At 48.4% G+C, this 27,997-nt stretch overlaps 15 protein-coding genes across 15 annotated transcripts; 9 read left to right on the forward strand and 6 right to left on the reverse strand.

Moving 5' to 3' along the window:
• Positions 1-258: 258 nt before the first annotated feature.
• FVEG_03374 (hypothetical protein) lies at positions 259-3,271 on the forward strand (the record flags this gene model as incomplete). The annotated part of the gene is made up of 1 exon (XM_018890988.1): positions 259-3,271. One exon carries the CDS (start codon positions 259-261, stop codon positions 3,232-3,234), a length of 2,976 nt encoding a protein of 991 aa, XP_018747419.1. The 3' UTR covers positions 3,235-3,271.
• A 24-nt stretch (positions 3,272-3,295) lies between these two features.
• On the reverse strand, positions 3,296-5,091 carry FVEG_15255 (hypothetical protein). The gene is made up of 2 exons (XM_018904379.1): positions 4,364-5,091; positions 3,296-4,315 (listed from the first exon to the last, which is right to left on the reverse strand). Exons 1-2 carry the CDS (start codon positions 5,058-5,060, stop codon positions 3,414-3,416), a joined length of 1,599 nt encoding a protein of 532 aa, XP_018747418.1. The 5' UTR covers positions 5,061-5,091; the 3' UTR covers positions 3,296-3,413.
• Positions 5,092-5,333: 242 nt separating this feature from the next.
• Positions 5,334-6,504, forward strand: FVEG_03373 (hypothetical protein; the record flags this gene model as incomplete). The annotated part of the gene is made up of 1 exon (XM_018890987.1): positions 5,334-6,504. Exon 1 carries the CDS (start codon positions 5,368-5,370, stop codon positions 6,502-6,504), a length of 1,137 nt encoding a protein of 378 aa, XP_018747417.1. The 5' UTR covers positions 5,334-5,367.
• A 252-nt stretch (positions 6,505-6,756) lies between these two features.
• Positions 6,757-7,292, reverse strand: FVEG_03372 (hypothetical protein). Its single transcript, XM_018890986.1, has 2 exons — positions 7,075-7,292; positions 6,757-7,021 (listed from the first exon to the last, which is right to left on the reverse strand). Exons 1-2 carry the CDS (start codon positions 7,240-7,242, stop codon positions 6,848-6,850), a joined length of 342 nt encoding a protein of 113 aa, XP_018747416.1. The 5' UTR covers positions 7,243-7,292; the 3' UTR covers positions 6,757-6,847.
• A 528-nt stretch (positions 7,293-7,820) lies between these two features.
• Positions 7,821-9,791, forward strand: FVEG_03371 (hypothetical protein; the record flags this gene model as incomplete). Its single annotated transcript, XM_018890985.1, has 1 exon — positions 7,821-9,791. One exon carries the CDS (start codon positions 7,821-7,823, stop codon positions 9,789-9,791), a length of 1,971 nt encoding a protein of 656 aa, XP_018747415.1.
• A 253-nt stretch (positions 9,792-10,044) lies between these two features.
• On the forward strand, positions 10,045-11,179 carry FVEG_03370 (hypothetical protein). The gene has a single exon (XM_018890984.1). It carries the CDS (start codon positions 10,240-10,242, stop codon positions 10,924-10,926), a length of 687 nt encoding a protein of 228 aa, XP_018747414.1. The 5' UTR covers positions 10,045-10,239; the 3' UTR covers positions 10,927-11,179.
• Positions 11,064-11,825, reverse strand: FVEG_15254 (hypothetical protein). The gene has a single exon (XM_018904378.1). The coding sequence runs from the start codon at positions 11,716-11,718 to the stop codon at positions 11,104-11,106; it is 615 nt and encodes a 204-aa protein (XP_018747413.1). The 5' UTR covers positions 11,719-11,825; the 3' UTR covers positions 11,064-11,103.
• Positions 11,826-14,890: 3,065 nt separating this feature from the next.
• Positions 14,891-16,153, forward strand: FVEG_15253 (hypothetical protein; the record flags this gene model as incomplete). Its single annotated transcript, XM_018904377.1, has 5 exons — positions 14,891-15,051; positions 15,126-15,180; positions 15,238-15,741; positions 15,821-16,006; positions 16,067-16,153. 5 exons carry the CDS (start codon positions 14,891-14,893, stop codon positions 16,151-16,153), a joined length of 993 nt encoding a protein of 330 aa, XP_018747412.1.
• Positions 16,154-16,161: 8 nt separating this feature from the next.
• Positions 16,162-17,856, forward strand: FVEG_15252 (hypothetical protein; the record flags this gene model as incomplete). Its single annotated transcript, XM_018904376.1, has 1 exon — positions 16,162-17,856. The coding sequence occupies one exon, from the start codon at positions 16,162-16,164 to the stop codon at positions 17,854-17,856; it is 1,695 nt and encodes a 564-aa protein (XP_018747411.1).
• Positions 17,857-17,985: 129 nt separating this feature from the next.
• FVEG_15251 (hypothetical protein) lies at positions 17,986-18,267 on the forward strand (the record flags this gene model as incomplete). The annotated part of the gene is made up of 1 exon (XM_018904375.1): positions 17,986-18,267. One exon carries the CDS (start codon positions 17,986-17,988, stop codon positions 18,265-18,267), a length of 282 nt encoding a protein of 93 aa, XP_018747410.1.
• A 24-nt stretch (positions 18,268-18,291) lies between these two features.
• Positions 18,292-18,967, forward strand: FVEG_15250 (hypothetical protein; the record flags this gene model as incomplete). Its single annotated transcript, XM_018904374.1, has 2 exons — positions 18,292-18,497; positions 18,568-18,967. The coding sequence occupies 2 exons, from the start codon at positions 18,292-18,294 to the stop codon at positions 18,965-18,967; spliced, it is 606 nt and encodes a 201-aa protein (XP_018747409.1).
• A 68-nt stretch (positions 18,968-19,035) lies between these two features.
• On the reverse strand, positions 19,036-20,270 carry FVEG_03367 (hypothetical protein; the record flags this gene model as incomplete). The annotated part of the gene is made up of 2 exons (XM_018890983.1): positions 19,036-19,875; positions 19,926-20,270. The coding sequence occupies 2 exons, from the start codon at positions 20,268-20,270 to the stop codon at positions 19,138-19,140; spliced, it is 1,083 nt and encodes a 360-aa protein (XP_018747408.1). The 3' UTR covers positions 19,036-19,137.
• Positions 20,271-21,023: 753 nt separating this feature from the next.
• On the reverse strand, positions 21,024-21,510 carry FVEG_03366 (hypothetical protein; the record flags this gene model as incomplete). Its single annotated transcript, XM_018890982.1, has 2 exons — positions 21,024-21,428; positions 21,487-21,510. The coding sequence occupies 2 exons, from the start codon at positions 21,508-21,510 to the stop codon at positions 21,024-21,026; spliced, it is 429 nt and encodes a 142-aa protein (XP_018747407.1).
• Positions 21,511-23,005: 1,495 nt separating this feature from the next.
• Positions 23,006-27,584, forward strand: FVEG_03365 (hypothetical protein). Its single transcript, XM_018890981.1, has 3 exons — positions 23,006-23,523; positions 23,575-25,977; positions 26,024-27,584. The coding sequence occupies exons 1-3, from the start codon at positions 23,102-23,104 to the stop codon at positions 27,276-27,278; spliced, it is 4,080 nt and encodes a 1,359-aa protein (XP_018747406.1). The 5' UTR covers positions 23,006-23,101; the 3' UTR covers positions 27,279-27,584.
• Positions 27,585-27,591: 7 nt separating this feature from the next.
• On the reverse strand, positions 27,592-27,966 carry FVEG_03364 (hypothetical protein; the record flags this gene model as incomplete). Its single annotated transcript, XM_018890980.1, has 2 exons — positions 27,592-27,896; positions 27,948-27,966. The coding sequence occupies 2 exons, from the start codon at positions 27,964-27,966 to the stop codon at positions 27,592-27,594; spliced, it is 324 nt and encodes a 107-aa protein (XP_018747405.1).
• Positions 27,967-27,997: the final 31 nt, after the last annotated feature.

The raw sequence follows: 27,997 nt of genomic DNA on the forward strand, positions 1-27,997 counted from the left end.
GAGGAATCAAGAAAGTTCAGAGGAGTTCATTCAACCCCGCAACGTTATCTTGGAGATATGAGGTGTTCTAGTAGAAACCCCGCAGACGAATGTAACCTTGCAGTTCATGGAAGCTAAACGTGGGCTCCACTCTCTATGGTAGCAATGATGTGAAAGACTCTGTTATATGAGAAACGTGTTGGATATTCTCACTCTATAATTTGTTCTGGTGAGAGTACTGTACAGATTCCGGATTTAGAGCTCCAACCTTTGCCCATCATGACCCTAAATAAAACTATACGCATAGGAGTTGACGTCGGCGGCACCAACACCGACGCCGTCGCCATAGACGTCGCCCTCGCTGGCCAAGGCGACTCTCAACGCGGAGTCACCGCTTTCAAGAAAACCCCAACTACACCAGATGCGACCGCTGGAATTGAAACTGCTGTTAGAGCTGTCATTGAGTCTGGCAACATAGTTCCACAGCGGATAGCGAGCATCACCGTCGGCACAACACACTTTATCAATGCAGTCGTTGAGAGAGATGCCCGGCGACTTCAAAAAGTCGGCGTCTTGAGACTGTCGCGTTCGTTTCTCCGAGAAGTGCCTCCATTCTCGGACTTTCCGCCCGATCTGGCGGCTATCATCAAGGGACATTGCGGCATCATCGATGGAGGCCTGCATATTGATGGGTCTCAAGAAGCGCCCATTAAAGAAGCTCAAGTGATTGCTGAGTGTGAAAAGCTCAAGGCAGAGAATCTCAAAGCCGTTGTAATCGCTGGCGTCTTTTCCCCGATTGACGAGGTATTCAAGCAAGAGAGCCGCGTCAGAGACATCATCCTAAGAGAAATTCCAGGAATTGATGTCGTTTGCTCTCATGAGGTCGCCAATATTGGCTTTCTTGAGCGGGAAAACGCCAGTATTCTTAATGCCGCCATTCTCCAATATGCTCGAAAGACAATGAAGAGGTTCAATCAGGCCAAGAAGAAGCTCAACCTGACATGTCCACTGTTCATCACTCAGAACGACGGGACTACTCTTGATGCTGCTGCAGCAGCTAGGATACCCATCAGAACTTTTGCATCTGGAGCGACCAACTCGATGAGAGGAGCTGCATACTTGGCTGGTATCGATGCTGGCGGCAACTCTTCGGCCATCGTCGTGGATATCGGTGGAACTACAGCTGACATTGGTGTGATTCTACCAAGCGGACTTCCAAGACAAGCCTCTGCCTACGTCACAGTCGCTGGAGTGAGAGTGAATTATTCAATGCCTCATCTGCACTCAGTTGGGCTTGGCGGGGGTTCACTCGTGCGCAGTGTTGATGGAAAAGTCAAGGTCGGCCCTGAGTCGGTTGGCCACTACCTTGTAGAAGAAGCTCTTGTGTTTGGTGGCAACACATGCACAGCATCTGATATCGCTGTCGCACTGGGAAGAGCAGACATGGGTGATAAGAGCAGACTCGCTGGACTGAAAACTGAGTTTGTCGAGTCTGCAAAAGACTGCATCAAGACACTACTTGATGGAGCTGTCGATGTCATAAAGACTTCAGCTGATCCTCTTCCAGTTCTTCTGGTCGGAGGAGGTGCTGTGCTTGCACCAGAGGATATCTCAGGTGCTTCAAAGGTCATCCTCCCGCCCTTCCACGATGTTGCAAATGCCATTGGTGCTGCTATATCTCGCGTCAGTGGCGATGTTGATATTGTTCAAAGCACAGCACACCAGACAGAGTCACAGGCTCTTGAGCGTGCGAAGACGATGGCCGTTGAACGAGCTATTCTAGCTGGTGCTATCCCCGAAAGTATCACTATGGCGAATGTAGAGAGTATCCCGTTACAATACGTGTCTCATCAAGTTAGAACCATTGTTAAAGCAGTGGGAGACGTCGACTTCAAGGGCTATGTATCTGAGTTGGAGCTCGAGGCTGTAGATGATGATGACGAAGTTGGTGATGAACCTGAGGGGCAAAAGAATCGAGCTGTCAAGACTACAGAGGATGTTCCCGTGGATCCTTTTACATACGCTCCGACCATCAAGGTCAACGATGAGGGCGTTCCTGAATGGATACTCAATGAGACAGATCTGGCTTGGCTGGCTGACGGGTGCTACGTACTTGGCTGCGCAGGTGGTGGCACTCCAGCTCCCAGCTTCATCCAACTGCGGGATATAATACGCCAAGGCCACACTATTCGCATCATCGACCAGTCTTCCCTAAAAGATGACGCCTTTATCTACTGGGGCGGACACATGGGATCTCCTGCCGTGTCAGTAGAGCGACTACAGTCAACCGAGACAGTCGAAGCATTCAATGTGTTGATGGAATATCTCGGCCATAAGAGCATCGACGCTGTCATGGGATTAGAAATTGGTGGTGCCAATGGCATGGAGCCAATGCTCGTCGGTTCCTCGCGATTCTTCAATGCGCCTGTGATTGACGGCGACTGGATGGGCCGAGCATATCCAACATACTGGCAGACTACACTTGCGGTACATAAACCACTGGAACTCGTTCCTTGTGCTATTGATTCAGGCGACGGCAAGAGCATCATCATGACCCGAGCGCCAGACGATGAGATTGTCGACAGAGCATTGAGAGCGTCATGTTCCGAGATGGGAAGCCGAGTCGGCATGGCTGCTAAACCTACGACTACTGAGTATGTGCGGAAATATGGCGTGCTGAATACCTGTTCTCTCGCTTGGAGGATAGGCAGATGCATTGCCCGGAGTGTCTACAGTAACCAGCTATCAACAGTCGCAGAGTCGATCATCCAAGAGGCTGGTGGTTTGAAGTCAGCGAGGGTGCTATTCCGTGGCAAAATTGTTGAGGTCGAGAGGAGACTATACAAGGGACACTCGCACGGCACTCTGCGTATTGAAGCATTCGATGACCAAGAGGATGGAGAATCTGAGCGGATGACACCTGTAGTCTCGGGAGGAACACTGCGCATCCCATTCAAGAACGAGAACATTCTTGCTGAGCACACTACCGCTGACGGTTCTGAAACCAAGATCATCGCCTCTGTTCCTGATCTTATTGCTGTGCTAGACAATGGATCTGGTAAAGCATTAGGTGTTCCAGAGTTCAAGTACGGGTATAGAGTAACTATTTTGGGCATTACGTGCTCACCGCAGTGGACGAGAACACCTTCTGGTATTGAGATTGGAGGGCCGAAGGCATTTGGTTATGGTGATGTTGTTTATAAGCCTCTTGGGGAGTATGTGGAGCCTGTGAGTGTGATCAAGGAATATACTTAATTAGAGGTGCAATTGTCTATATACCAGAACAGCATATCCCAAGAATCGTGCATCGCATCATTCCAAGATTTAGTGTCATTTAGTACATAGGCTACGGAGTTGTATATAATGAAGACTTTATCACAGAAAATGAAATCCTTCAATTCATAAAGTAATACTGCGGCCCGGAACTACTCACTTTAGCATTTCTCTATTGAAAGATACATAGTTGGCCTCCACGTGCCGTTATCATCATATCCAAAGTCAAGAATAGTGGCAAGGACAAGAACGGCAATGACAAGAGGTAAAGAAACCACCCAGAACACCCAAAAACTCTCTCTTCCTGGGAGGAACTCATCGGACATGCTGAACAATGCTGACGTAAAGCTTAAAGGAATAAAGACCAGCGCCACAAGCGTGAGGGTCTTGACTGTTTTGGCTTCCCTGATTGATCTTTTATTTCCTAGAATGCCTGTCAAGCCTGTGAGTGACTCATTTAGAAGATCTGCTCGTGTTTTGAGGACTCGTAGTTGCATATAGATGTACTGAAAGTCGTACTGATCTTCGGACGCTATTAAGTTTGCTGCAGAATCCGTGCTTCCAAGGTCTTCGAATGGAATTCGCAGTTGAACCATAGTTCCTGAAACATTTTGAATATAACGACTGAGACTGGTCCGGATGAGTTGGATGGTGCTCCACTGCTCTTCCATATTGAGGGTTTCCTGCGTGCTGAAATTCTTCTTGCGAGATAATGGAAATTCTAGATCAAATATGATACCTTCAAAATAGTCCAGAAGCAGCAAGTAATGCGATGTTATGATCCTAATGGCGATTTTCTCGATATCGATAGGCGGTTCCCTTTCACACTGTATCTCATGGGAGCGCTTAGTCAAATAATACAAGAGGTCCCCGTACAGACTCTGTCTTTCCGGTCCTGGGCCGTTCCAGGTTCTGAACGAAGTGAGGCGTGGTATAACATCGGCGTAGCCCCCGTGGTGCGGCATTGTCGAAACATTCTTCTCTTCGATCTCCCACCAGTCATGGGTTACACTCTGGGTCCAAATGTGAGCTTTCGAGAATGGCGGATCGCATAGGATCAGTGCTGTGACTGGTAAGCTACTGGCTCATATCTGAGGTAAGGCATACTTACTACTATCAATATCATCTTCAGAGCCCGGCTTCCTCCAAACAGAACATTTTCGGGTGAGGATAAAGGGTTGTTCCCATTTGTCGTTGATTCTCTGTGTCTGTGCATCCCTTCCGCTCAAAGCGCATCCCACGGTGTAAGAGGTAAATATGTCTTGTGGCGGTGGTATTCTAATATCGTAATATGTTATGCGCCAGGTTGTGTCTCTATTGACCAGAGACGGGAGGCGTGGTCCCAAGCCCGCCCCGTTAGGCAGAGTTTGATAGTTGGAGCTTCTCTCGTGGCTCGCAAAGAGCATCGGGTCTATGTCCAACTTGTAACCGAAAATAGACACAATCTCAGGATTTAACCCTTCAACCAAGTAAATCACGCTTTCCACTTTACAGTCTGGGTGACATTGGATACGCGATGGGACTGCCGAGAGACGATCTTTTAAAGCTGCCGTGTTTCCAGGGACGTTATACTTGGTAACACATGGTATCGAGCCATCTGATTTCATGGTCACGATTGCAACGCGGGCTGCTCTTGCTTGAAAAGGAATGGCACGATTGCGATCATCAGGGACCCGCAAGGCAGGATAAAGGGCACATAAAGCCTTTACGCAGCCAAGATATGGGCCATCAGCACATAGCCAGCTGCCGTCATCTCTGGCGGTGAGCTGATTTGAGCGGGCTCTGGGAGCAGCGAAGCGCCTCGCCATGGGTTCTGGCAGAGGTTGTGCAAAACTCGGTACGGTTTATTGGGTGGGGTAGTTTAGATGTCCTGAACCGGTACTACAGGCTTATTATAGGTACTTACCAAGTGTTCCGTCCATACAGGTTTGCCCGACTTCAGCTGAGGTATCCCTGGTCAGCATGCCAAGATCAGCTGATACTTACAGTATTGTTGGAGCCCAATGCATTTTCAGGTATCAATTTAGCCTCATTGGGATTTCACTCCTCACTTTGAATAGTCAAGATCTCTCACACGATAAAAAGACTCCCCAAAGACTCTGAGAACCGGCAACAATGACTGAGAGGGCTCTTGCAATCGACTATTACAAGATCGATTCTACACAGATCCGCATACTCATCCTCCAGCATGGGGTAGCTGACGATGAGGTCGTATGCGCCCTCGTTCCTGTCTACCGTGATGAAGCAGAATACCATGCCCTGTCATATGAATGGGGAGCGGAAAGCAAAGATGACCCCGACATTACAGTCCATGATCGCAAGGTTCAGATTCGCAGGAATCTCTTTGATGCGCTTAGAAGCATAAGAAAGCCGATGGAAGATCAGATACTCTGGGTCGATGCGATATGCATCAATCAGTCGGATGTTGACGAGAAAAGCGAGCAAGTCGCCATGATGGGTAATACCTTTAGTGGCGCAATTGGTGTGATCGCATGGCTCGGTCCAGCAAACGATGATAGCGACCTTGCAATGGACTTGCTATCTGATGCTAAGTCGCTACGAGCAAGCCTACCGTTTTTTCGAAAAGAAAAATATATCGTGTTGTCATTGGTCGTCAATTGGGTTCGCGGCCAAAGGCTTAAGCTTACAGGCGGCAGCCAATCTGACATCAAACTCTCACGTGAGGCGAAGGCCCTGTCTTCGTTCTGTCATCGAAGCTACTGGCGGCGAATCTGGATCATCCAGGAGTTATACCTTGCACAGAGCTTCGTCGTATGGTGTGGCGCCAAATCCATCACCGGTGACAACTTTGACGATTCGATGGGAGCTTTGTTTGACTGGAAGAGCCCGTTTAATAGGGACAAGGACTTTGCGAAGAATCCTGCGTACCAGCAGAGGATAGCCCGTGCTTTGCGACCCAGTGATTCCAGTCCTGGACTCAACGACTTGCGGCGGTGGCTGTGGATATGCCTCGGCAGCGACTTTCAGTGCTCGAGAGAACAGGATTTTGTCTATGCGCTTTTAGATATTTCGTTTGACTATGAGGCAGTGAAAGATTCTTTCAAGGTCGATTACTCTAAGCCACTGCGTGTGATATTTCTGGAGCTTCTTTGGCAGAGGAATCTTTCTACGTGGCAGAATAGACCTGGAGATGAAAAGCGATGGCTGAGCCTTGCGAAAAAGATGAACCTGAGTATAGATGAAGATCTCAAAGGGGAAATATCTGCACGATTTTCTAGGCATGAGTCTTGAACAGATAAAGCTAGTTACAATGTCTACGTTAGGATACCCGGCGTATTGTGGAAATATGATGCCACCTCTAGTGGCTAACATTCAGATATGGAAGCTAGCCTAGATGGAATATTTCAGGCGAATGTTTCTGCTAAAATGCAGCTAGCTGAAGCCTCCAAAAACCTTAACATATGGATATAAGACAGATATTCGACTGTTAGGAGATATCCAGCTCATCTTCATGTGCATGTATTATGCGGTATAACAACTTCACTTGGCCATTTGAAAATCTATTACTTGAGAGATAAGCGGGTTACTTGCTATCAGGAATAGCAGCATGACATTAACGTGTCTATACTAAGATTCAAGGCTCGACGAGAACATCGTAATCGGGCCTTGCAGGGTTGTCTCCCAACACTGCCTCTCTGTACTTCTTCTCCCAAGCCTGGGAAGCTTCGTTGTCGCCATGTTGAAGTGCCGCGCTGTACGCAGCCTTTGCTCCTTGGTATTCATTTAGGGCTACGCTCCATACAGGCGCCTGTCTTTTTGTCAGTGACACGCCCCCTTTGAAGAAGGTTTGTAGAGACTTACGTTCTGAACAGACCATTGCTTGAAGTCTTGACCATCAGTGAAGCCAGCGTCCTGCGCTTCCTTGAAATCGGACTCGGCACTTTCTTTGGTGCTGACGGCGTTGTCGTATGCCTGCTTGAGCCTCTGCTTGCTGTCTTGGATGCGGAGTTGGCTGGCGGGATCGGACATTGTGATTTGATTGATGATAATGTTAATGAAGGTCTTGAAATATGAGTTGATGAGTGAGATGGGTTGGAGAATGAAGAGCGAGGAGTGAGAATTTATATACAAGAGTTGTGTCTTTGCCGTGTCTTTTGCTGACGTATGTCAAGATGGTAATCCTGTAGCTAATGTAACTAACTAGACTCCTTTCTGTTGAAAACGACGATTGATTCCAGATCGATTATCAGATCAACAGGATAGTCGCGACTATGTAAGCTAGTCGAGGTATGTCTCAGCTTCAGCTGCAATCTCAACGCCGATCGCAAGGCCTTTCAAGATTTAGCGTCAGACTGCTATCCTATCAAACCTACCCACGAAGAAGCGCCATAGCTCAACAAAATGACGACGGCAAGAGAATCATTGTTATGCGGCGCTTTACGAGACGTGTAACTTGATCGCGATATCAATTGGCTGCATGGCAAGTTACGCTATCTCAGCTTGTCAGCGTGGCGTTGGCGCTATTGACGTTTGCTGTCCTGTGAGGTCAGTACCCCGCCTCAACATCCGCGCTGACCTTGATGATATCAAACTCAATCGAGCTCATCATGGACCAATTCCAAGCCTTTGACTATGACTCGGTGGAGCTACGGACGGCGTCAACCGAGATCCGGCTGCTAGATCTTTACCCCTCTCGAGGTTTGGTCGATAGCCGTCTGATCGGCCATCTATACACAAGCTCCATTGGAAGCCCATCACCCTACATCGCTCTCTCATATGTTTGGGGCTTAGGCAATAAAACTCAATCAATTCAGATATCGAACTCGAGTGACGATGAGGCAGCTTTTATACCTATCACGGAGTCGCTAGAGACGGCACTGCAACATTTCCGAAAGCCCGATGAGGTGATAACACTATGGATCGACCAGATCTGCATCAACCAGGCAGACAATAGAGAAAAAGGCCAGCAGGTCGCGATGATGGGGAGAATTTACTCATCTGCGACACAAGTGCTAGTATGGCTTGGTCCAGCTCAAGACGGCTCAGACAAATTGATGGAAGCATGGCAAGACATTGGCCAGAAGTCTCAAGAGTTTGGAATGGAGAGCTACATGAACCCGCAGAGTTACTGCCTCATATCAGCATTGGCTAGAAGTAAAGACCCTTCTGATGAGACTGCTATGCGCTTCCAAAGCTTGTTGGCCAGTACTGTTGAGGCCTTTGCTCCTTTGCTAAAGGAATCAGTGCTGAAAAAGTGGTTCAAGAGACCATACTTTTCACGAGTCTGGATCATTCAGGAGTTTTGTCTGTGTCCTGAAACCATCTTCGTGTGCGGTTCCAAGACGATACCCGTGGACTTTGTCAAATTCGCGGTGTTGCTGCTTCAAACCGCGATAGGCAACATGCCCCAAGGCGACTACGAGCAGCTTCAGCCGCCTGATATGCCTCTGGAGCGACTTTCCGAAGTGTCTTCTGAACCAACAGCTCGGTTGTTTGGCTGTCGTTCACGTCACCAGAAGCATAAAGACGATGAGCTGTACATGTTGTTACGCAGACTATTCGTTGATCTTGAGACGAATGCTACCGTGCATCGTGACCGTATCTTTGCCCTTCTTGGCCTGGCTGTGGACGCAGAGAAGCTTGGTATAAAGCCGGACTATGAGGGAAGCACCGAGCTTATCCTGACGCAGACTGCACGCACGTTGATTGAGAAGAGTGGTCGTGTGGACCTTCTGTGTTACTCTCAATTCCCTAAGCTTGAGGAGCTTTCACTTCTACCGTCGTGGGTTCCCGACTGGCGATCTAATCTAAGCCGTTCGTTCTACACCATCAACGAGCGCGTTGATAAGCATCTATTTACTGCGTCCGGTCACGATAGTGTTGTTGAGGTTGTAAAAGACCCAAATCGCAAGAGGGATATCCTGGGACTTAGAGGCCATACTGTTGATATGATTGAGGAGGTTGCCCAAGGTGATGGCTGGATGGACATGAGCTGGGATTATGAGAGATTTCTTGGCTATATGGCTCAAATGGATGATCTATGGCAGAAATCTATGGGGAAGACTAGCATGATCCACGGCGAAGTAACTCAACAGCGAAAAGAAGAGGCACGATGGCGTGTGCCTATTGGAGACATCTACTGGACATGGGAAGGGGATCAACAGAGAGCGAAACCGGAGATAGCAGCGTTTCATAAGCAATTCCTCCAAGAGCTGAAGTTGTTTGACGAAATGACTAAACTAGCAGCGGCAGGAGAAGATGTTTCAGAGAAACTCCTGCAATGGGAGGAGGAACATCGTGGCGCAGACACCAAGCATAACTATCGTGAGAGTATGAGGAAGATGCAGGGCAAGCGACCGTTCCTCACAGAAATGGGATATCTAGGCATGGGTCCTATGGAGGGCAAATCTGGGGATGTTGTTGCTGTCTTTTGCGGTGGACGAATTCCTTTTGTACTGCGTCCTGTTGAAGGGTTGAGCGAGCTTGATAAGTTTGTGTATATCGGTGAGGCATACTGCGATGGTGTCATGGATGGTGAAGTCATTGGCAAGGAGAAACAGACTATCTGGCTTACTTGAGTATGGTTCAACTCATCCTACATATCTTGAGACAAACATTCAATGTACCCGTTACTTGCTAGTTCCTGTCCCCTCTCGCTCAAATATATTTTTACTTGGAATTATGCTGCGGATCACGACGACGCTAGTGGCTTCTCAACCTGCTATCTTTGGTCTAGCTAAACCCTTGGCCACGGCGCCGATGTCGGCTAACAGCCTAACTTAGATCCCATGAGTCTTGCTGCGCGATATAGGGAATGAGTCAAGTTCAGCAAAAAAAAAACAGCCAATAGAGGCAGTTGTTACTTGGCTCCAACTTTGTTGTGCTCTTAAGCATAAAAGCGGCCAAGGTACGGTATCTTCCTTAAGGTTTCTCTTTCACATCATCTTTGGTCCTGCGTCTACTCAGCCACTGTTACTTTAGCTCTCAGCATTTCGTGGTGTGCTTCAGCCGCAAAATCTCGTCAAGATGGCATTGAATCAACTACAGAACACAGACTTCATCCAGATCAAAACCACTCTCACGAAACTACCATACCCACCATTAGAGGACCGCCCGACTGTAAGAACCAAGCGTCTTGTTCTCAAACCATTCTACGAAGATGCTGCAAAGGACCTGTTCCCCATGCGCGCACAAAAGGAAGTCATGATGTGGACAGCACAAGGCGCCCCAGACAAGGATCTCGAGGAAACGCAGAAATGGGCTGCGCAGAGATTACCGCCGCACGACGAAACAAACTTGTACTACGTGATCAGTCTCGTTGAAACTGGCGAGGTCATTGGGGCCGGTGGTACTTACAGACGAGAGTGTGAGCTTGGCTGGCCGGCAATTGGATATGCGTTCCGCAAGGAGGCTTGGGGGAAGGGCTACGCTACCGAGTTTCTGGTGGCATTTATGAAGATTTGGTGGGAACTTCCTAGAGCTGAGTATTCTATCGCCGTGGATAGGGCGACATTGAGTGAAGAGGAGATAGTGGCTAGTGTGAATGGTACTATTACAGAAAGATGTGCTGCGGAGACGATCAAAGAAAATGGGGCAAGTAAGCGTGTCTTGGAAAAGGCTGGGTATAAGTGGGTTAAGGAATGGAGGAATGAGGAGAAGAATTGGTCGATCTATGGATGGGTTACAACCGCGGCGCAACTGCCTTCAAATTAATCATGGAGCAGAAACAAGATACGTGCTGTTGTGACTTGGGGCGTCTAGAATTGAGTATCAGGGAGACAAAATACAGGAGCGTCCATAGTTGTGGTTCCAGTCTCCAGGCGATCCTCGCCAGCTAAAGTAAGAGATTGTCCACGCAAGATAAAACTGGAGATAGTAGAGACACGGTGTTTATCGGCTCCAGACGGTCGAAGGACCGGCCCCGCTCTCATGTGTATCCTCATGATCCCCAGCAGGAGGAGTGACCAAAGCCTGCTCTTCATCATGTTCATCGTGATATTCCGGTCGACCATGACAATGCGGGCAAGGCTGGGGCGAGCTCGACACAAAATCCCCCAAGAGCTCCTTCACGATATCTTTCATCTGACTCGTCCTAAACAGAACAAGCAGCGCCAGGTAAAAATGGAGAAACATGTTGAACATCAGTGGCGTTGAAGAGTAAGCCACCAGAAAAGTCTCCCCAGTATCCTGCCATCTGTTATGCGTCCAGGTGAAGCTGAGCGTCAATAGCGACAAGATACCCATCAATACATCAGTGACGAGACAGTTTAACGGGTCAGTGATGGGTGTGGCGAAGGTCGCTTTGAGGTGTGCGCCTTGACGATGGAGACGTTTCATGGTGAAGCCGAAGATGGCGGAGAAGATGAGGAGGATGAAGGTGAAGAAGGCGACAGGTCGGACCATGATGCAGAAGCGGACGAAGTTGAGGGGGAGACCGACTGCTGCTGAGAAGAGGAGGAAGTCCCTGGTGGGATGGAAGACTGCCGCTGAGTTTATGGCTGTCATGTTGGGTAGTATTTACTTGTGTATTCAGAGGTATAATTGTAATGTGTAGCGATGAGATGCAGCATTGTCAGCACAGCATTAGTGGGAGAATCGAATACTTATACCCAGAGTCTCAGACAGACTTAAAGATGCACTGCCTTGATGATATGTATCATCTCGAAGGAATAATGGCTATGGCATGCGTGTCATCTTCCACCACATCCGCTCGGTATTTTCAAACAAAGGGCAAATCGATTGATCTGCATCCTCTAGGCAGTGAATCCGTCACCGATCAGAATCCTGCGAGGCAGCAACATAAGCGCTACCATGCACAACGATTCTATGCACTGCCAACCTTGCCTGATTAGGCTTAATGAATGGGTGACTAAGCGCACAAGCACCCACATCAACAATGCACTAACAATTTTGAAGCATTTCTATTGGCTCTTCAACGAGAATTATGCAGAGTCTGCCTGATCTTCAGTGTGCATTTGCCTGCTAAAGCAGAGCCACGCGACAGCGCCTCGTGCTATTTATAGCCCCCACAACCACGGCTTGGCGAGATACCCTAGAGTTTAAGGAAACAGCAGAATTATTTACGGGTAAGAGTAAAATTACAAAATCTGCTTTTAAGGCCCAGAAGTATCTTTGCCCTAATCACGGAGAACGGTGCTCGGATAATAACTTCAGGCATTCTAAATGACCCTGACAAACACGGTAACGAGCTCAAAGGCACTCCGTTGACGGCAACAGCCTCCAGACGCTTACCAAGTATAATGATCCGCGAGGAGAACTCCCTCCAAACCTAATACCCAGCATGCTAAGTCGCGATCCGTCGATCTGTTTATATACCAGTGCTCATGAAGACTTGGTGATTGGTTACTTGCACGCACATGTCCCTGACATCCTCAAGAAAACGAAGTGCTAGACAGCACCGATTTCGTGCGCAGTAGCTATGCTGTGACGAGTGAATACAAAGCGGCCTCGGGCAGCGCGCTCGCCGCGACAGTATAGTGCTGAACACTTTGACTGGGAGTTGAGGGAGAAAAAAAGTGCGCACACCAATCGCTCAAACAACACACTGAGTGGTACGGGTTGCAAGCATGCTTGTAATAGCTTCGAGGATCGTACTATTGCTTTCTGACACTAGAGGAAGCAAATTGTATATTCTTAACAAAAGCTGAGGTTCAGTATAATCCAACTCGACAGTTTAGCCGCAGGCGCAGGTTTATACTGTTCTTCGGAAAGCGAAATGGCAATGCCGTTTTAAATTGTTACACAGGACAGCGTAACCCCGGCTTGTTCATATTGTGCTCGTGGTTTTGGCCTCTTTTACCATACATAGCGGCGATCCAGCTAGATCCTTTCGCGGCAATTCGTAAAGCAGAGCAAGGCGTAATCTGGGACATCGCCATACGAACGCAAGCCCCGAGTTTCCATCCCGAATCCGCAGCAGTACGCTGTCTGTGCGCCGTATCTCCGGCTCCGGCTCTGCACTTCCGTTCCGGCCAAAAAGCAGTTGCCAGGTGCACGGACTACTTACATATACGACTCGAGCTTCTAAGGAGGTCCCAAGATTTCAAAACGGCTTCACATGAACATATGATAAGCAAAGTTGCAGTGCGCAGCGACTTGAGTTGAGTTTTGGGGGTCAGACACGTCATGGAATGGAAGCCATTGGCTGAGCAATTATGAGGACATCATCGCCTGGCACTATCATCGGAGTACAGGGAAGTAAATGGATAAGATCTTCTAGCAGCTATCATGATAAAACATGCAGAGTATCTTAGCTGCAATACAAGGCATTGCTCCAGTTTCGATCGCCATTGAGCTAACAACAATAATGCGCTGTTCGACGAACCAATCGCAAGATTCTGAACCAAAGAGTCTCAATCCCAAGTTTTATGTATCAGAACGCTCTCTTGACTCTACGCCCATGAATCAGGATCGCATTAATCACCCTGCAGCGTGACACAATTCGACCGACCAGTGGCCGTTTTAGTGCGCCGCCTCAACTCAAAGATCTGGGCGCGCTGGAATGGCCCCCGGGCTGATCCCCGCCTGTTCCCCGAGTGCACTAAACTCATAGCGCGCCAGGCTAGCTAGGCCTGGAGTTGCAGGGCTGTCAGTGGCTTCAGTGGCTGTCTGGGCCAAAGGTCTGTGTGTTCTGGATGCGGTAGGAATGCCTTTTACAATGGCGGCCGCCAGATCTACAACCAATCTTTAACCTAAGCCCTATACAAATCCGTTCATCTCCTGACATTAGCCACAGAGTATTAGCTTTGGTGAATGCACCCTCCGCCATGAGAGATAGAGTTTTCTGCTGTTATCTCAACAAACCCGCGCTGCTAAATCCGAGTTTTCCTAAAGCCGTTCTCGACCCGGTCTATAGGCACGACCCCTGGAGGTGATATAGGTACATCATATCTTCTGCCGCGCTAAGCCTGTCCCAAAGGCCCGGACGGAACTGACGGCATGCATTGGAGATCTGGCCCTCGTGGTTTGATGTGATCTAGTGTTACAGAGGCTGTTTCTACAGTTGTTCACACGCGACATGTTTTATCCAGGCGCTTCCCCAGTATCTACATTCCGTTCATCTGATCGCAGAGATAAGAACGCTATATCTTAGTGCGCCTGCTCCCGGACCTAGTCAGCACTAATCAACAAAGTGAGGCTAACATCCCGCTGTTGCTTTTTTCCAGCGCCTGCCCGTGCGTTTTACGGGTTGAGCAAGGGTTGAAATTATATCACTTTCAGAGTGGGATGAACCAAGCCCGCCAAGTAACTCTTGACGGGATGAGTACCCCGAGTAGATCCTTGTCCCCCGTCAGCACTACCCATCCCACCAAGCAATAGGAAGTAAACGCTCAAGTGCCGGGTTTCAAGCCCCTCCTCTCAAAGCATTGGTTCGCCTCTCCGGAATGTATGGGCCTCCCCTCCTAATTATGCTTTCATGCTATCTGCAAGCCCATGACTCTCTGCAAAGTTTAAATCCCCTTGGGGGACCAACGCGTTCGTTTATGAAACGCCCGATGCGACCCCCCTTGTGCCTCGACGCTTCGAGTATTAAGATCTGTCGATCTGTATTCCCTGGCTCCCGTCCCTTAATTCCGCAAAAAGTCTGCCATGCATCCCTTCTTCTTGTCTCGTTAACCTTTCACAACTCTTGTTGCGCTGTTGCGATAAGCGAAAAATGGCTGTCGAGGGCCTTCTCGAGCAATATCAGGGCCATATTGTACCAAAGGCCTACAATGCGGGTTATCTCGCGCTCAGCTACCTGATCAGTTTGGTGGGGGCTGCTTCGACGCTCGAATTGATCAATCGACGATCATGGTTTAACGGAATTTCGAATCAGTATGTTACCTACGATGGATACCTCGCCAAGCGATAAACAATGCCAAGAGGGTTTGCTAATACAGATGCATTAGTCTGATACTATGTTCATCCGCAATCACCATGGGCGGTATAGCCATTTGGTGCATGGTAAGTTTCAGTTTATCTCGTCGTACACACTATTAATTAATATTGCTTGTGGTGTAGCACTTTATTGGCAATATCGCACTCACGCTTGCTGAGGGCGAGGCAGAGATGCAGATTGTATACTCGAGTGGCATGACAGTACTCTCCTTCTGCATGCCTGTTCTTGTCCTCCTCGGCGCATTCTACGCGATAGGCATCTCGAATCGAATCGCCTGGTGGAGAGTGATAACGGCGGGTATTCTTTGCGGCTGTGCCATCTGCGGTATGCACTACTTAGCCAACGCTTCAATCAAGAACTATCAGTGTATCTACGAACCGGCATATATCGTAGGTGCTGCCATCATTGCCGTCGCTGCGAGTACTGTTGCGCTGGCCATGTTCTTTATCTTCCAGTCGCTTTCGGCGAGTAGTTGGTGGAAGCGAACTATTTCTGCTATCATCCTTGCTGGAGCGGTATCGAGTATGCACTGGTGCGCCTCTGTCGGTACTCAGTACAGGCTGCTTCACTTGAGGAAACTGGAGCGAGGAGACCGCACTGCGACCGCGGTTGCAGTTATTTGCTTAGTAGGTCCCAGGCGCCTCGTTCATCGGCGCAACACCACATGCCACCTCAAAGCCGGGCCGACTTACTGACCTCTGACAGTCTTTCAGTGCCTGCATCATCATTGCTGGATCGGCTATTCTACGAGCCCGCACTCTAAGAGGCGCAGCCCTTCGGGCTCAACAGATTGAGCTAGCGGCTATTGTTTTTAACAAAGACGGATGTCTTCTCGTCGACAGCAACGGAGTCTTCCCAAACACCGTTGTTACAGATTTCTTCATTGGAGAGGTGAGACGATTATGCGTCTTCAAGATATCATCTCAGCTACTGACTTTCATCGTTTCATAGAACACCGACGACAAATTCAACACTGCCCATCCGCAGTTCCACTGGATGTTCAGGCTTCGCGGAACTGGACTGGAATCTCGGGATTAATAAACGGCATGAAGCAACATCTCCGACAGCTACCGCACAAAAGCCAACATAAAGATCCGACAAAGGGAATTCAACTAATCGACGACGATGGAGAGCTCATCAATGGATATTCAGTCATCTTCCGCGAATTATTCTGCGTCGCCGCCTCCAAACTCAGCGATCAACTCGACGAATCCATCACAACGATGGGTATTCTATGGGACGAAATCATACCCAAACGATCGGTTGCGAACCCTGCATACCTCCAAGCACTGGAGAAGCATCGCGACAATCAAACTTCCGATACGAGCGAGATACTACGCAAGGGATCGACGACGACGGGAGAGAGCCACCTCGAGAAGGGTGTTGGGATTGAGCTTGAGAACGAAATCGACGGTCGCGGAGCGCTCATGTTTTTGGTCCGTCGTCTCACATCAGATGATGAGGTGAAGAGACTTGAAACAGCTGGATACCGCTTCGTCGACCCTGTTCAAGTATGCAACGATGCGAGGAACTATTTGCAGATGCAGATCCAGTCCAGCGAGTTCGAACACAAGCTACGCGACATGGAGGCTTTTATATCCCAGCAAAATCGTATCAAGCCCGGAGTTCACCTTGGTCTATTCGCCATTCAGGATCGCGGGCTTAATAATCATCACGTCCTCGTGCAAAAGCATGCTCGAGATCTACTCCCCTTAACACCTCTGCCACTAAGCACCATCGATGAGGCGCAAGTGCGAATGGTACAAGGGCTTAGTGGGTTTCAGGTTCCCGAAGTCATCCAAAGGCTAAGAACCTCGGGAGCGTCTTCAAGACCTCCCGACGAGGAATTGTTTGCACACTATCTGTCCAATGCCATTCTCTCATTACATGAATTGGCACAGGAACCTTTATTTCACGATGCTGTACTCAGTCCTACTATATTACGGCTGCCCTATGGAATCGACGGGGGCGACGCAGAGGAGACGGTCATCATGGCATTGAGACTCAAGATATCCCACCCCGTCATATCATCCGGTCCCAACTGCCAATGGGCCCCTCTCAATTTCTTTGGCATGCGACAAGTCTTGGAGCAGTCACGACAAGAGTTTGTACGTGTTCTACACCAGGACTTTGATCCATCAACAATGCCCGCAAGTCGGGCTAACAACGAGCTCACTTCTGGACCTCTGTCGACCCTCCGCCGACTAAAACGTTCCGAAGGATCGATCAACTCAAAATCCAAAAAGCCCCGCGTTCCAATAATGAGACTAAGAGCCTCATCAAAAGACTCTACACGCTCATCATCAACGATAAACCTATGTCCCGCTGAAAGCAGCGAAGCCCACAACGAGCGCCTCCCATCGACAGACACAGTGGACGTCTACCCTCCAGAGCGTCATTACACCTCCCATCAACAATCATTCTTAAACGGCGGTATTGTTGTATTCCAAGAGGTCACCGTTCAAGTCGAACAGAAGAAGTCCGAGTCGAAGGATAACTTGGAACTATCGTGGAGTCACGACACGGTGACTGAGCCGCCGAAGGTACATCAGCGACATAACAAGAAGAATGAAGTGCCAGAAGTACAAAGCATTGAACTACAGCCGTCAGGGAGGGGAACAACAGAGGTTTCAGTCGAGTCTCGGTGGCTGCATAGTTTTGGTCACGCGGATACCAATATCACGACGATGGCGTCTTTTATAGATACTTTAATTCTGGAGTCTAGTCACTCTGCTACATAGCAGAGCTTGTACTCTTAAATATAAAATACAGATCTACTTTTAATCTTTTATTCCATATGATCTTGTTTCTGTACAGTAGCTCGACATTGACAATGAGGGGTTGTTTTCACCGTGGTCCCCGTGGATTCGATGCCATTCCTTGCCAACTTACCAGAAGCGCTGGCCCACTTCAAGAAGGAGGGGCGAAGACTACATGAGGAGGAACTCAGCCTATTCAGAGAGCTTCAGTCTGATGTGCGGCGCGCATTGGAGAAGGGCTATGACACCCAGTCTTTCACACGAACGTTCCTGGAGAACAGGGACAGCTATCAGCTTTCGGATGATGAGGCGGCCTACGTGATCGGCACCTTGTTTGAGGCTGGAAGCGGAACCACGGCGGCGGCCATGATGTCGTACTGTCTCACCATGTGATATTTTCCAGAGTGGCAAAAGAAGATGCAGGATGAGCTCGATGAGCAGGTGGGTGACCGCATGCCCGAGTTCGAGGACATACCGAACCTCCCGACGGTGCGTGCAGTTATTAAGGAGGTGCTGCGGTGGCGCCCTGTCACAGCAGGTGGGTTTCCTCACCAGCTGACCAAGGACGACGAGTACGAGGGGTTTATCTTCAAGAAGGGGACTATATTCCATCCTAACCAATGGTGAGTCTCTATCAAGACGCAACTCTACTTCCTTGAAGCAAGTAACAGCACTAATCTGATTTTCATGCAGGGCAATCCACGGAGACCCGACATTGTACCCTGGCCCAAACAACTTCAGGCCAGACAGATGGCTGGATCCACAGTTCCCAACTACCTACAAAGAACCGCTATCCAAGTTCCCCAACCTGCAGAACTATAGCTGTTTTGGATTCGGGCGGCGTATCTGCCCAGGCCAAAACATTGCCGAGCGGTCCCTGCATATCCTGACGGCTCGGGTTGCCTGCTCTGGCAGCATCATCAAGAAGAGGAACGTGAACGGGATGGAGCTGCCATTACCGCTCTATGACTACACTAAAGGGTTCAATATCCAACCGGAACACTTTGACTTTGACATAATTCCGCGGCCGCAGGCGAGACTTGCAGCCATTAGGGAATCTCTAAGGGAAGCAAAGTCTAAGTGGCCAGCATAGAGACAGCAAGATAGGTACGTTAAAGCATATTGAAAACAACGAGGCATAGGTAAATCTAAGACCTTGATCAAGATAATAACTTCTGAATTTCGATTTATGGCTGTTTGAAGCAACCTAGACTCCACAACGTCACAGAATCAACAGTACTATATACTTAGCTACATCGGATATCATAATGATGGTGATCGTTCTCTGAATTTTGGAATAGAAAACCCAAGCTCCTCATTGATCCGGATAACCTCCTCGAGGGCTTCAGGATAGTCAAGATCCGACTTTGCCTGTCTGTCTATGAGTCTCCGCTGCTCAATTGTGATTGGCTTCCTCTCCCATATATCCCGAAAGATCTCATGATGCATGAGGGCGTATTCCGGGTCCACACGAACGCGGTTCTGTGCATCACTCAAAAGAGGGAGCGGGTTGGGCTCAGGAGGAGGACAGTCTGTCTCCGCAAGTAAGAATTCAAAAAGTGCCTCTTGTTGATCATCGCGAAGCTGGTACACGCGATAGGTCTGCTTATGGCGACAGGAATGAAAGTAGATGTTGGGCAATGGCGTATCTGATGAAGTTTCTGCCCGACGGTCAAAGATTGCTACACCTCCGAGGACACGATCCTCAGCCCAATACCCAACTATGTCAGCAACGCCGTTCGGGTAGATGTCTGCATCGAGATAGGCGTGGTGACTAAAGAGTGTCGGCCGTGGCGGGACATCAACAAGGCCTTCAAGCTCAGTGGCTGGTATCCTCCAGTTAGTGACGTAGTCAATGTCTGCCTTTCCTCCTTTGTGTAATTGGAAGTCAAGCTGAAATAACAGAACGGCGATCTCATGAAGAGCTACTGCTACTAGCTCCACTAGACGTGTCTTGAAAGCTCTAGACCCAACCTCGGCATGCTGATATTTTTCAATGGTCTAGAAGAGTGAGCAGTAATACGACAAAGAACATTAAAGGTATGACTTACCACTGGATCAAAAGTGAGAATTTCAGAGTTCCACTGTTGATAATACTCTTGAGCCTTTTCAATAGCCCCGGGACATAGTTCATCGTGGCATGAGTCGATAGGATGTTCACCAAAGACATGAGGGAAACGGCGGTCAAAGCACACATCTCCGGTGGGTAGCCCATCCATTATTTGAGCGTACGTGAATTGCGCGAGTTCAGTAGCCAAGGCATTTTTGATTGCGCCATCTAGGACGTGGCGATGGCGCTCTGACTGGATATATCGAAATGGGACACGTAGCCTATATTGTTCTGCCACTTTTTCTTTCAGTGTCTCGGTTAGAGTTTTTAGTTCTTCTGGGTCCATGGTGAAGTAATGAGAGAGTATAGAGTGAGAGAAGATTGAAGAAATATTGAGGAAGAGCATAAAAGTGGACGAGTTGGTCGTGTCTGATAGGCGGGGTTATGGCTGCCTAAATGCCCCACGACAAATTGGGTTCGTCCCGATCTCGACGTTGAGAAGCAGCTTTAGATTGCCAAATCACCTGTTATTCCAATAAGCTTTATTTCCTTAGTTTGTGAGTCTCAGCCGAGGATGGCTGGAATCGAAAATGGAACCTTGTGGTTAATTAGTGTCGACGCTTTAGTGAAGTGTCATGCTCATTGGATTGTGTGTACTCTGTAGATCTATCCATTGACATTGAGATCATCGCATTTGTATATCATGGATATTTGACTGCGTCAGGATATACATGGCAAGTTATTTATCAAGGTACGCCAAGACAATGGAACATGGACACGTTTGGGATCTTTATAGAGAGAACTGCTATAAGTCTATGAGTATGTGTCACCTAAAACGAACTGGGGCAGTGCTTAGAAACGAGTAGGATAGTGGTAAAGAGGGGGCATCTCAAATCTCAGGTGAATAAAAGTTCAATATATACAGTAAACTAAACTTGCTGCCTGACTAGCTGATCAAGAGCTAGACTAAGAATAGAACATTCCATGCCTTTAAGAACAACTGCTCCTCCTGTATCCATCATAAGACTCTCCAGGACCACACTGCTGTAATCCTCCGACCCGACATGATTTGTATCGACCAAAGCACTGTCAAAAGTGCTTAAGTATGGTAGATACCCCATCGCATGTCAACGCCCCCAACCAATCCAGTAAGACTCTGGCATCCCATAACACCAGCAGCACCAACCTTTCCTTCCCACTGAAACTTCTCAATAGAGCTGTTGATCAGATCAATGATGTCCTGATTCCCGATATAGGCAGCGTTCATGTTGGATCCAGCGCCCTGTGCACCGAAAGCACAGGTTCCGTACTGGACCAGCTGGTGGTGCTCGCCACCAGCACCGACGGTCCAAGTGCCGCCGCCAGCGATGTTGCGGGCGATTTGCTGGCAGTCGGAAACTTGAGGAGAGCCTCCGGAGGAGTGGTTCTCAAAGATAGAATCGCCGCAGTCGTTGACTGACTTGCGCTTGGTGAGGGTGGATGTGGACTCTGTGATGGGGGATGTCTGGCCCAGCTCTATTGCAACATCGGTCCAGCAAGGCTGCAAGACTGAGGTTACATACAATGGCTCGAATAGATTTCCTCATCCGGCTTGTCTTACTTGAGATCATCAGTCTCAAACGTGGAAATAGAGTAGTATGGCATCAAAGGCCATTGTGGATCCATTCCATCTTGAAGTTGATATTGTTCAAGGGTTGAGGACATTCGATAGTCTCGCGAAATTCACTCGTCGGCTGTCTTTTTTATTATTATTAATAGAAGAGGTCAAGCAAGGCGATCGGCTCGAGAAGCCGGTCATCCCGATGGGTGCAAAACACCCTTTGTCTCATTAGGAGTCTTGCTTAAAAGGATGATGATTTACAGGACCCGCATAATTCCCCCAGATTCTCCTTACTCATCGCCGTTTACAAAAAACAATCTTCTTTATCTTTATATTTTTCTAAACGGTAATAACTATCTCTAATAGACCTAAGTACTATATATTGGTACTTATTGCTTTTAGTTCCTTACTTCTAAGATTAATAAACAGCAGCAGATTAAGATATTAAACACAGAAAGGCATGGCTTACACATTTCAAACACCTACGCCGTGGCGGCTTTACCCTGTACCTCAAACCTTGGCCTCGGCCCGTAGCGTTGAGCCCGCTAATAAGCGAGGTTGAGAATGGTTTGGGTTAGACGCCGCAGAGTAAAGGGGCTGATTATTCCAGGTAAGTTAAACGGCGCTAAGGTAAGCACCATCGGCCTTGACTCTCTTAAAATTTCTACGTTATCGCTATACAGAAAGAAGATCTTTGCATTGCTCCGAGGAATCTCAACAACCAAAGGAACAGAGAGGCTTAGAAGTTGTATCATTGTAACATCTTTTGCAACGTCTTTTAGACTTACCACCGAGGCCAGATGATTTACAGTTAACGGAGCGGATGGTATCAGGGGGTTTCCCGTTTGTGTTAGTGCCCGTGGGGCAATCAATAGCGCTAAACTTTTGCTTGCGGTGGCGGAATCCAGAACATCTTATTGCCATAGACTGATTTACGTTAAGGCGTCAATTGTAATCATCGCAGAGATACTCAAATACTCAGACACATCCAACTTTATCTTTTCAGTGACAGCTGCGTATAATCGTAAATGTAAATAACGCTTCCCATCATTAAGAATCGAATTATTCTCATTGCAAACAGTATCAAGATCTTGAAGTCGCCTGTGCTAGTGGCTAGCTGAAGCTTATCGTTAAGCCTAATTAAGGCTAGGATATCTCGTATATTGGTTTTTGGCCCCTCTGAAATTGACACTATTGCTTTTGCTACCAGCCAACAAGCTTTGCAACAGGCATTAGCTGCTGAAACTAGTAAGTGAAGAACTCAAGCAGTAAACCGAAAGAGGCAACTTGGCCAATATTAAAACATCGATTTTAACAGTGCATCACGCAACGCCCCACATAGCCCTTTGGCGGCCGACTTCAGCTGGCTCGCTAGCTCGCTCATCACTGCAAGATTGGTTATTTTCTCGCTTAATCTGGATGTTTAATAATATGAACAGAGCAGTGGCGTACAGAAATTTCTCCCAAGGGGTAATGTTTTTAACTAAATTGTCAAACCCGCGATTTTCACAGGTTTCGATGCATCTATTGGGATTTTATTCTCCAAGGCTTACACGATTTATCGCTGCCCCTTCACCATGAGGCCACAAGCAACCCTTTGTGCCCTCTGGGCATCGCTTATACCTCTCTGCTCAGGTATCAACATTTCTCCTACAGCAAAAGGCGGACTGGCGCTGGCCCAGATTCTCTTTGGCAATTCTCGAGACATCTACTCTTCATCCTCGGGCTATAGTGGAGACCCTGCAGCCATTAGATCCTTCACTGATGGCCCTTTTGGAATGGGAAGCGGCGTGATTATATCAACTGGAAGTTTAACCGCAGCGCCGTTGACGCCTGGCTCTACATGCCCAAGCTCTTATACTACGGACCAGTATGATGCATATACCCAGAGCTATTGTGGTCCGGACTCCTACAATGGAGCAAATTATCTCTTGAACGTTGTTCTAACTAAGGCGACCACATTCGTCGTCGACATGGTTATTGCAAGCTGTGATGTTGTGTAAGTACTTTACTTCTAGGGCAATGAACACCTAAAGGCTAACTCAACAAGTTCTGCAGATAAGGTTCTGATCCTGGTTAATGGCGTTAATGTCGCAAAGGACGAGACTGGAACTCCACTCGACTCGTCGTCAAAGTACCTCAGCGTCCCTTGGGGCATACCATCACCAAACGGCGATACAGCGTTCGCCTGGACATCTCCTCCTCTTCAATTTTCGATAAAGCCCTCCACTCCATCTATAGAGTTGAGGATAGCTGTATGTGATCTTCACAATGGCTATGGCGATACTGCTGTCATGATCAAGATGCGACCCTGTAACAACTGCGATCAGCCCTTCAAGGTTGATTATGACACCACGAGTGTCGTGTCTACCACGACGTACGAAGCGACCTCTGTCGTGACACAGGCTGCCTCGGGAACAGTTCGTGGGACTATTTCTTACGTTACATACGTGACTGCTTCTGCTACTAGTACTATATCATTGTCATCAGAAGCTTCTACTACATCAACTGATTCAGCAAGCTCATCGGACTCTACTCCTTCCGCAACATCAACTAACTCAGCAATATCATTGTCATCAGAAGCTTCTACTACATCAACTGACTCAGCAAGCTCATCGGACTCTACTTCTTCCTTAACACCAAGATCGTCAGCGCCGGTATCCTGCAACCAGCTGAGCAACCCCTACGACGGCCCTTCCAACACGCAATTCGAGATTGTTTGCAATTCGTACTCAACTGGCGGCAATCAAATCGGTTCCTCCTCCGAGGCTACTGATTTGGAGATATGCATCGGCCGGTGTGGTGATGTCACAGGTTGCAAAGTTGCACTCTTTGACAAGAGCCAGCTTCTTTGCTACTTGATGGACGAGTCGGATGGCCCAGCGCCTAACAATCTATTTGATATGGCTCTTGTGCTGTCAACTGCGCCAACCACGACAACCGATGCCAGCTCGACTACAACTGAAGCCGTCTCGGCTACAACCTCTGCCGCCTCGGGTCCATTATCTTGCGACCAACTCGATTCTCCAACCTCCGTCGACGGTGTGGAATTCAATACCAACTGCGGTTGGCGAGCAACTGGCAGTATTCCGATCGAATATAACAGCCAGGTGCACAGCTTGACTGAATGCATGGCATTCTGCGCTAATAACCTGGCTTGCCGCGCACTCAACTTCTACCACACTTTTTACGAATGTTACCTGTACGAGAGCTTTAGCGGTCTCATGCAAGACTCTGAACAGGACATGGCTTATGTGGTGTCTCGACCAGCTGTCTCGTCTACAACCGAGGCCCCTACAGAACTTTCTACCACCACCTCGCTGGCCACCACATCAACTGCAGCAGCACCAGGACCGTCGACTTGCAGTCAAATGGAGGGCAGTACTTATACCGGCCCTAATGGGAACGAGTTTTTTCTCGCCTGCGATACTTCCGCGACTGGAGAATCAATCTATCGACGAGATGAAGAAGATAGCTTGGAAGGATGCCTGAATCGGTGTGACGGTGAAAAGAGGTGCATTGCTGTGAATTTCTTAGCTCCCCCTTACAGTGAATGCGATTTGATTGAGTCATTCGAAGGGGGTCAATACTCCCCTGGTACGGCCTTTGCTTACAAGCTACTTTCACCAACATCAACCTCGGCATCATCTGAGACTTCTTCATCTATCGAATCCACCTCAGAAACTACAGCATCAACAGTGGCCTCGGAGACTACATCGTTACCGCCATCATCAGCACTCACGTCAGAAACTACGTCAGCACCTATAACTACATCAGGTGTAACCTTTGAAGCAACTACTTCACTATTCACATCGCTATCGTCCTCACAAGACATTGCTTCAGGGACAACATCAGACTCTGCACTCCAATCTACACTGGAGTCTACATCTGCTTCAGCTACAACTTCAATAGAGGTTATCTCGTCAACAACTGAACTGTCAGCATCTACATCAACCGATTTCTCATCGCCATCTTCAGAGTCGGTCTCAGAGCCTACAACGGTTGCCCAATCAGTATCTACATCAGCCGAAGAGTCCACTTCTCTAGAGCTCACTACCGTCGCAACAAGTACAGGCTCGTTGCACACCGATACTTCCAGCGTAGATATGTCGCCCGCCGACACGTCGACTACTAAGGCATCAACTGTGCAGACATCATCCACTACGACTTCGGTTACCGCGATAGACACCGCCGCAACAGCATCCAGCGTAAGCTACACCAGCCATGTTTCAACTGAGATACAGTCCACATCAGATACTTCCGCTTTACCTTCGACCTCGTCAACGCCATCCACAAGTAACATTCCTACGCTTGGCGAATATACCTTCACAGGGTGTTTGAAATCCCCCGAGGGATATCCATCCTTCAAAGAGGTCGCAACTGACCCAGAGATGACTACCCGAAAGTGTATCGACTTGGCTTTGGGAAGCGCGTACATCGGTGTTTATCAAGAGTAAGTTGTCCTTTTGATCTATAAGTACCAAGCTAATGTTTTCTAGGACTTGTTACAAGGCCGATGTGCTCGACGATACGGAATTTGTAGCGGATGCACGCTGCGATCTCACATGCCCTGGAGATCGCACTCTGTTCTGCGGAGGCATTCTCCGCGCCGGACGGAAACTTCTGCATCGTGAGATAGCGCCTAATCATCTCTTGACCCTCTATCGCAAAAAGCTTCCCTCCACTTCAGATGTCTCATCCTCTTCGTCCTCCGCACCAACCTCTTCTTCACATGCTGCGGGAACTCAGGTACATGAGACAACTTCTGAATCAAGCGAGGTTTCATACTCCAGTCAAACAGGCTCACCTTACTCTCTTTCTTCCTTTACAACAAGGAATACTGGCTCAAAGACGCTTTCCGTCTCTGATTTCACCGCCACAGAGACCAACTCAGCAACTTACCTGTCAACAGCTCTCCCTACCCCAACAGCCATCCATACTGCTTACTCGACTCTGGCCAGCGACCATGCTTACACCAAGACTCGATTTGCCGAGACAGTAACCACAGTTACTTACACTACTGTCAACCCAAGCAATCCCGCATCTCTTATCACAACTTGTGTTCCTATTACCCTGCTCTACAGCCCTTGCGGGTGCAAGAACCAGGTGTACCCAACAGTGGATATGACAACTGTTGCCTGTACCCAAAGAGGGGACATTGTTACCTTGACAGTACCAAAGGCTGTTTGTGAGACTGACCGTGCGAGCTATACACATCCGATAGTTCAGTACCCTTCGGGTTGGGTTGGAGGGCATCAGACAGACGCTGGCGGCGATATGTATCCTACGGGACGACTTACGGGAAGTTCTCAACCTGGCTCGAAGAACGGACAGCCTGAGTACCCCACTGTAGCCACAGAATCACAGGATTCCCATCCCAGCTACAAGACACACCAGCACGTGGCCCCTACTGCAGCTGGAGCATCTAATGGTTATAAGCAGCCGGAACAAGGGAACCTGCAGCCATCTGTTTCGGCTCAAGAGTCAGCAGAGTCCAACAGCAATACGCCGGCGTATCCCTCCCAGCCATCATCCCCGAAGAGCTTAACAACGGAAACAAGCATTATCCCTACTTCTCAACGTGGCAATTCGGCACTTCCATCTCAATCATCGCCTCTTGACCAGGACCAAGTTCCTTCAGAGTCCACGGGAGCGCCCTATGCTACATCAGTGGTTGTTTCAGAAGCTCACAGATCTGGTCTCGCAACGTGGATCAAGATAACTGCGATAGTCGGAATGGTTTTATTCTTATAAGGTGCGATGCCTCAATGGTCGCACGTTTTTAATTGGGGTCATTTTCTCAGTTTGTTTGACGGTGCTGGCGTGTGCAGGCCGACAAGGCCGGTGAAGCTGCCACCTTTCAACCAACTTTAGAATTCGGTGCTGTTTATAAGAGACTTATTCGTCACAAAGTCAAGGATGACACTTCATACCTGTATATAATTAGAACCATTACTTCTTGAACTCATATTGATTAGTCCTTGGAACTATGAGATGGCTGTTTACATTCGAAAGTGTTGCTCCCTCCTCGAACGCATTCAAGACAAAGCCCGATTTCCCTCTTCAATCACCCAATGTCATTCTTACGACAAATTCTATATAGCGGAACATTGTGGTAGTGAGCCCTGTCGCAAGGGTGGCTTTGTCCCCGAGGGACCCGATCAGACATCATCTCCACCCTCTGTAGCGCCATTGAGATGGGCATTTTGGAGAAATACGCAGGCCAAAGATCCTCCAAAATCAACTTGCTCATGTATGCATCAGTATATCTGGCTTTCAGTTCACAAGAACCGCAGCTCCCAAGGTTGGCTCCTCTGATAAGAATATCCGCTAACTGCAATCTCGCGAAGCCTCTTTGCTCTTCCAGCATGACTATTCATAAGTATATTAGCTATGTATCTGTACTATTACTGCAGTACTTACATAATACCTCCCAAGGCATGGTGGATACAACGTCTTCCCCAGCTAGATCA

This window comes from Fusarium verticillioides, chromosome 5 (genome assembly GCF_000149555.1).
Source record: "Fusarium verticillioides 7600 chromosome 5, whole genome shotgun sequence".
NCBI lineage: Eukaryota > Fungi > Ascomycota > Sordariomycetes > Hypocreales > Nectriaceae > Fusarium > Fusarium verticillioides.

Coding starts and splice junctions, on each gene's coding strand:
- FVEG_15255 (XM_018904379.1), bottom strand. CDS start 5,060: ATGGCGAGGCGCTTCGCTGCTCCCAGAGCCCGCTCAAATCAGCTCACC. Junction 4,316..4,363: donor TGAAGATGATATTGATAGTA/GTAAGTATGCCT, acceptor TACCAGTCACAG/CACTGATCCTATGCGATCCG.
- FVEG_03372 (XM_018890986.1), bottom strand. CDS start 7,242: ATGTCCGATCCCGCCAGCCAACTCCGCATCCAAGACAGCAAGCAGAGG. Junction 7,022..7,074: donor AGCAATGGTCTGTTCAGAAC/GTAAGTCTCTAC, acceptor ACAAAAAGACAG/GCGCCTGTATGGAGCGTAGC.
- FVEG_03370 (XM_018890984.1), top strand. CDS start 10,240: ATGGCATTGAATCAACTACAGAACACAGACTTCATCCAGATCAAAACC.
- FVEG_15254 (XM_018904378.1), bottom strand. CDS start 11,718: ATGACAGCCATAAACTCAGCGGCAGTCTTCCATCCCACCAGGGACTTC.
- FVEG_03365 (XM_018890981.1), top strand. CDS start 23,102: ATGAGGCCACAAGCAACCCTTTGTGCCCTCTGGGCATCGCTTATACCT. Junction 23,524..23,574: donor ATTGCAAGCTGTGATGTTGT/GTAAGTACTTTA, acceptor TAACTCAACAAG/TTCTGCAGATAAGGTTCTGA. Junction 25,978..26,023: donor TACATCGGTGTTTATCAAGA/GTAAGTTGTCCT, acceptor AATGTTTTCTAG/GACTTGTTACAAGGCCGATG.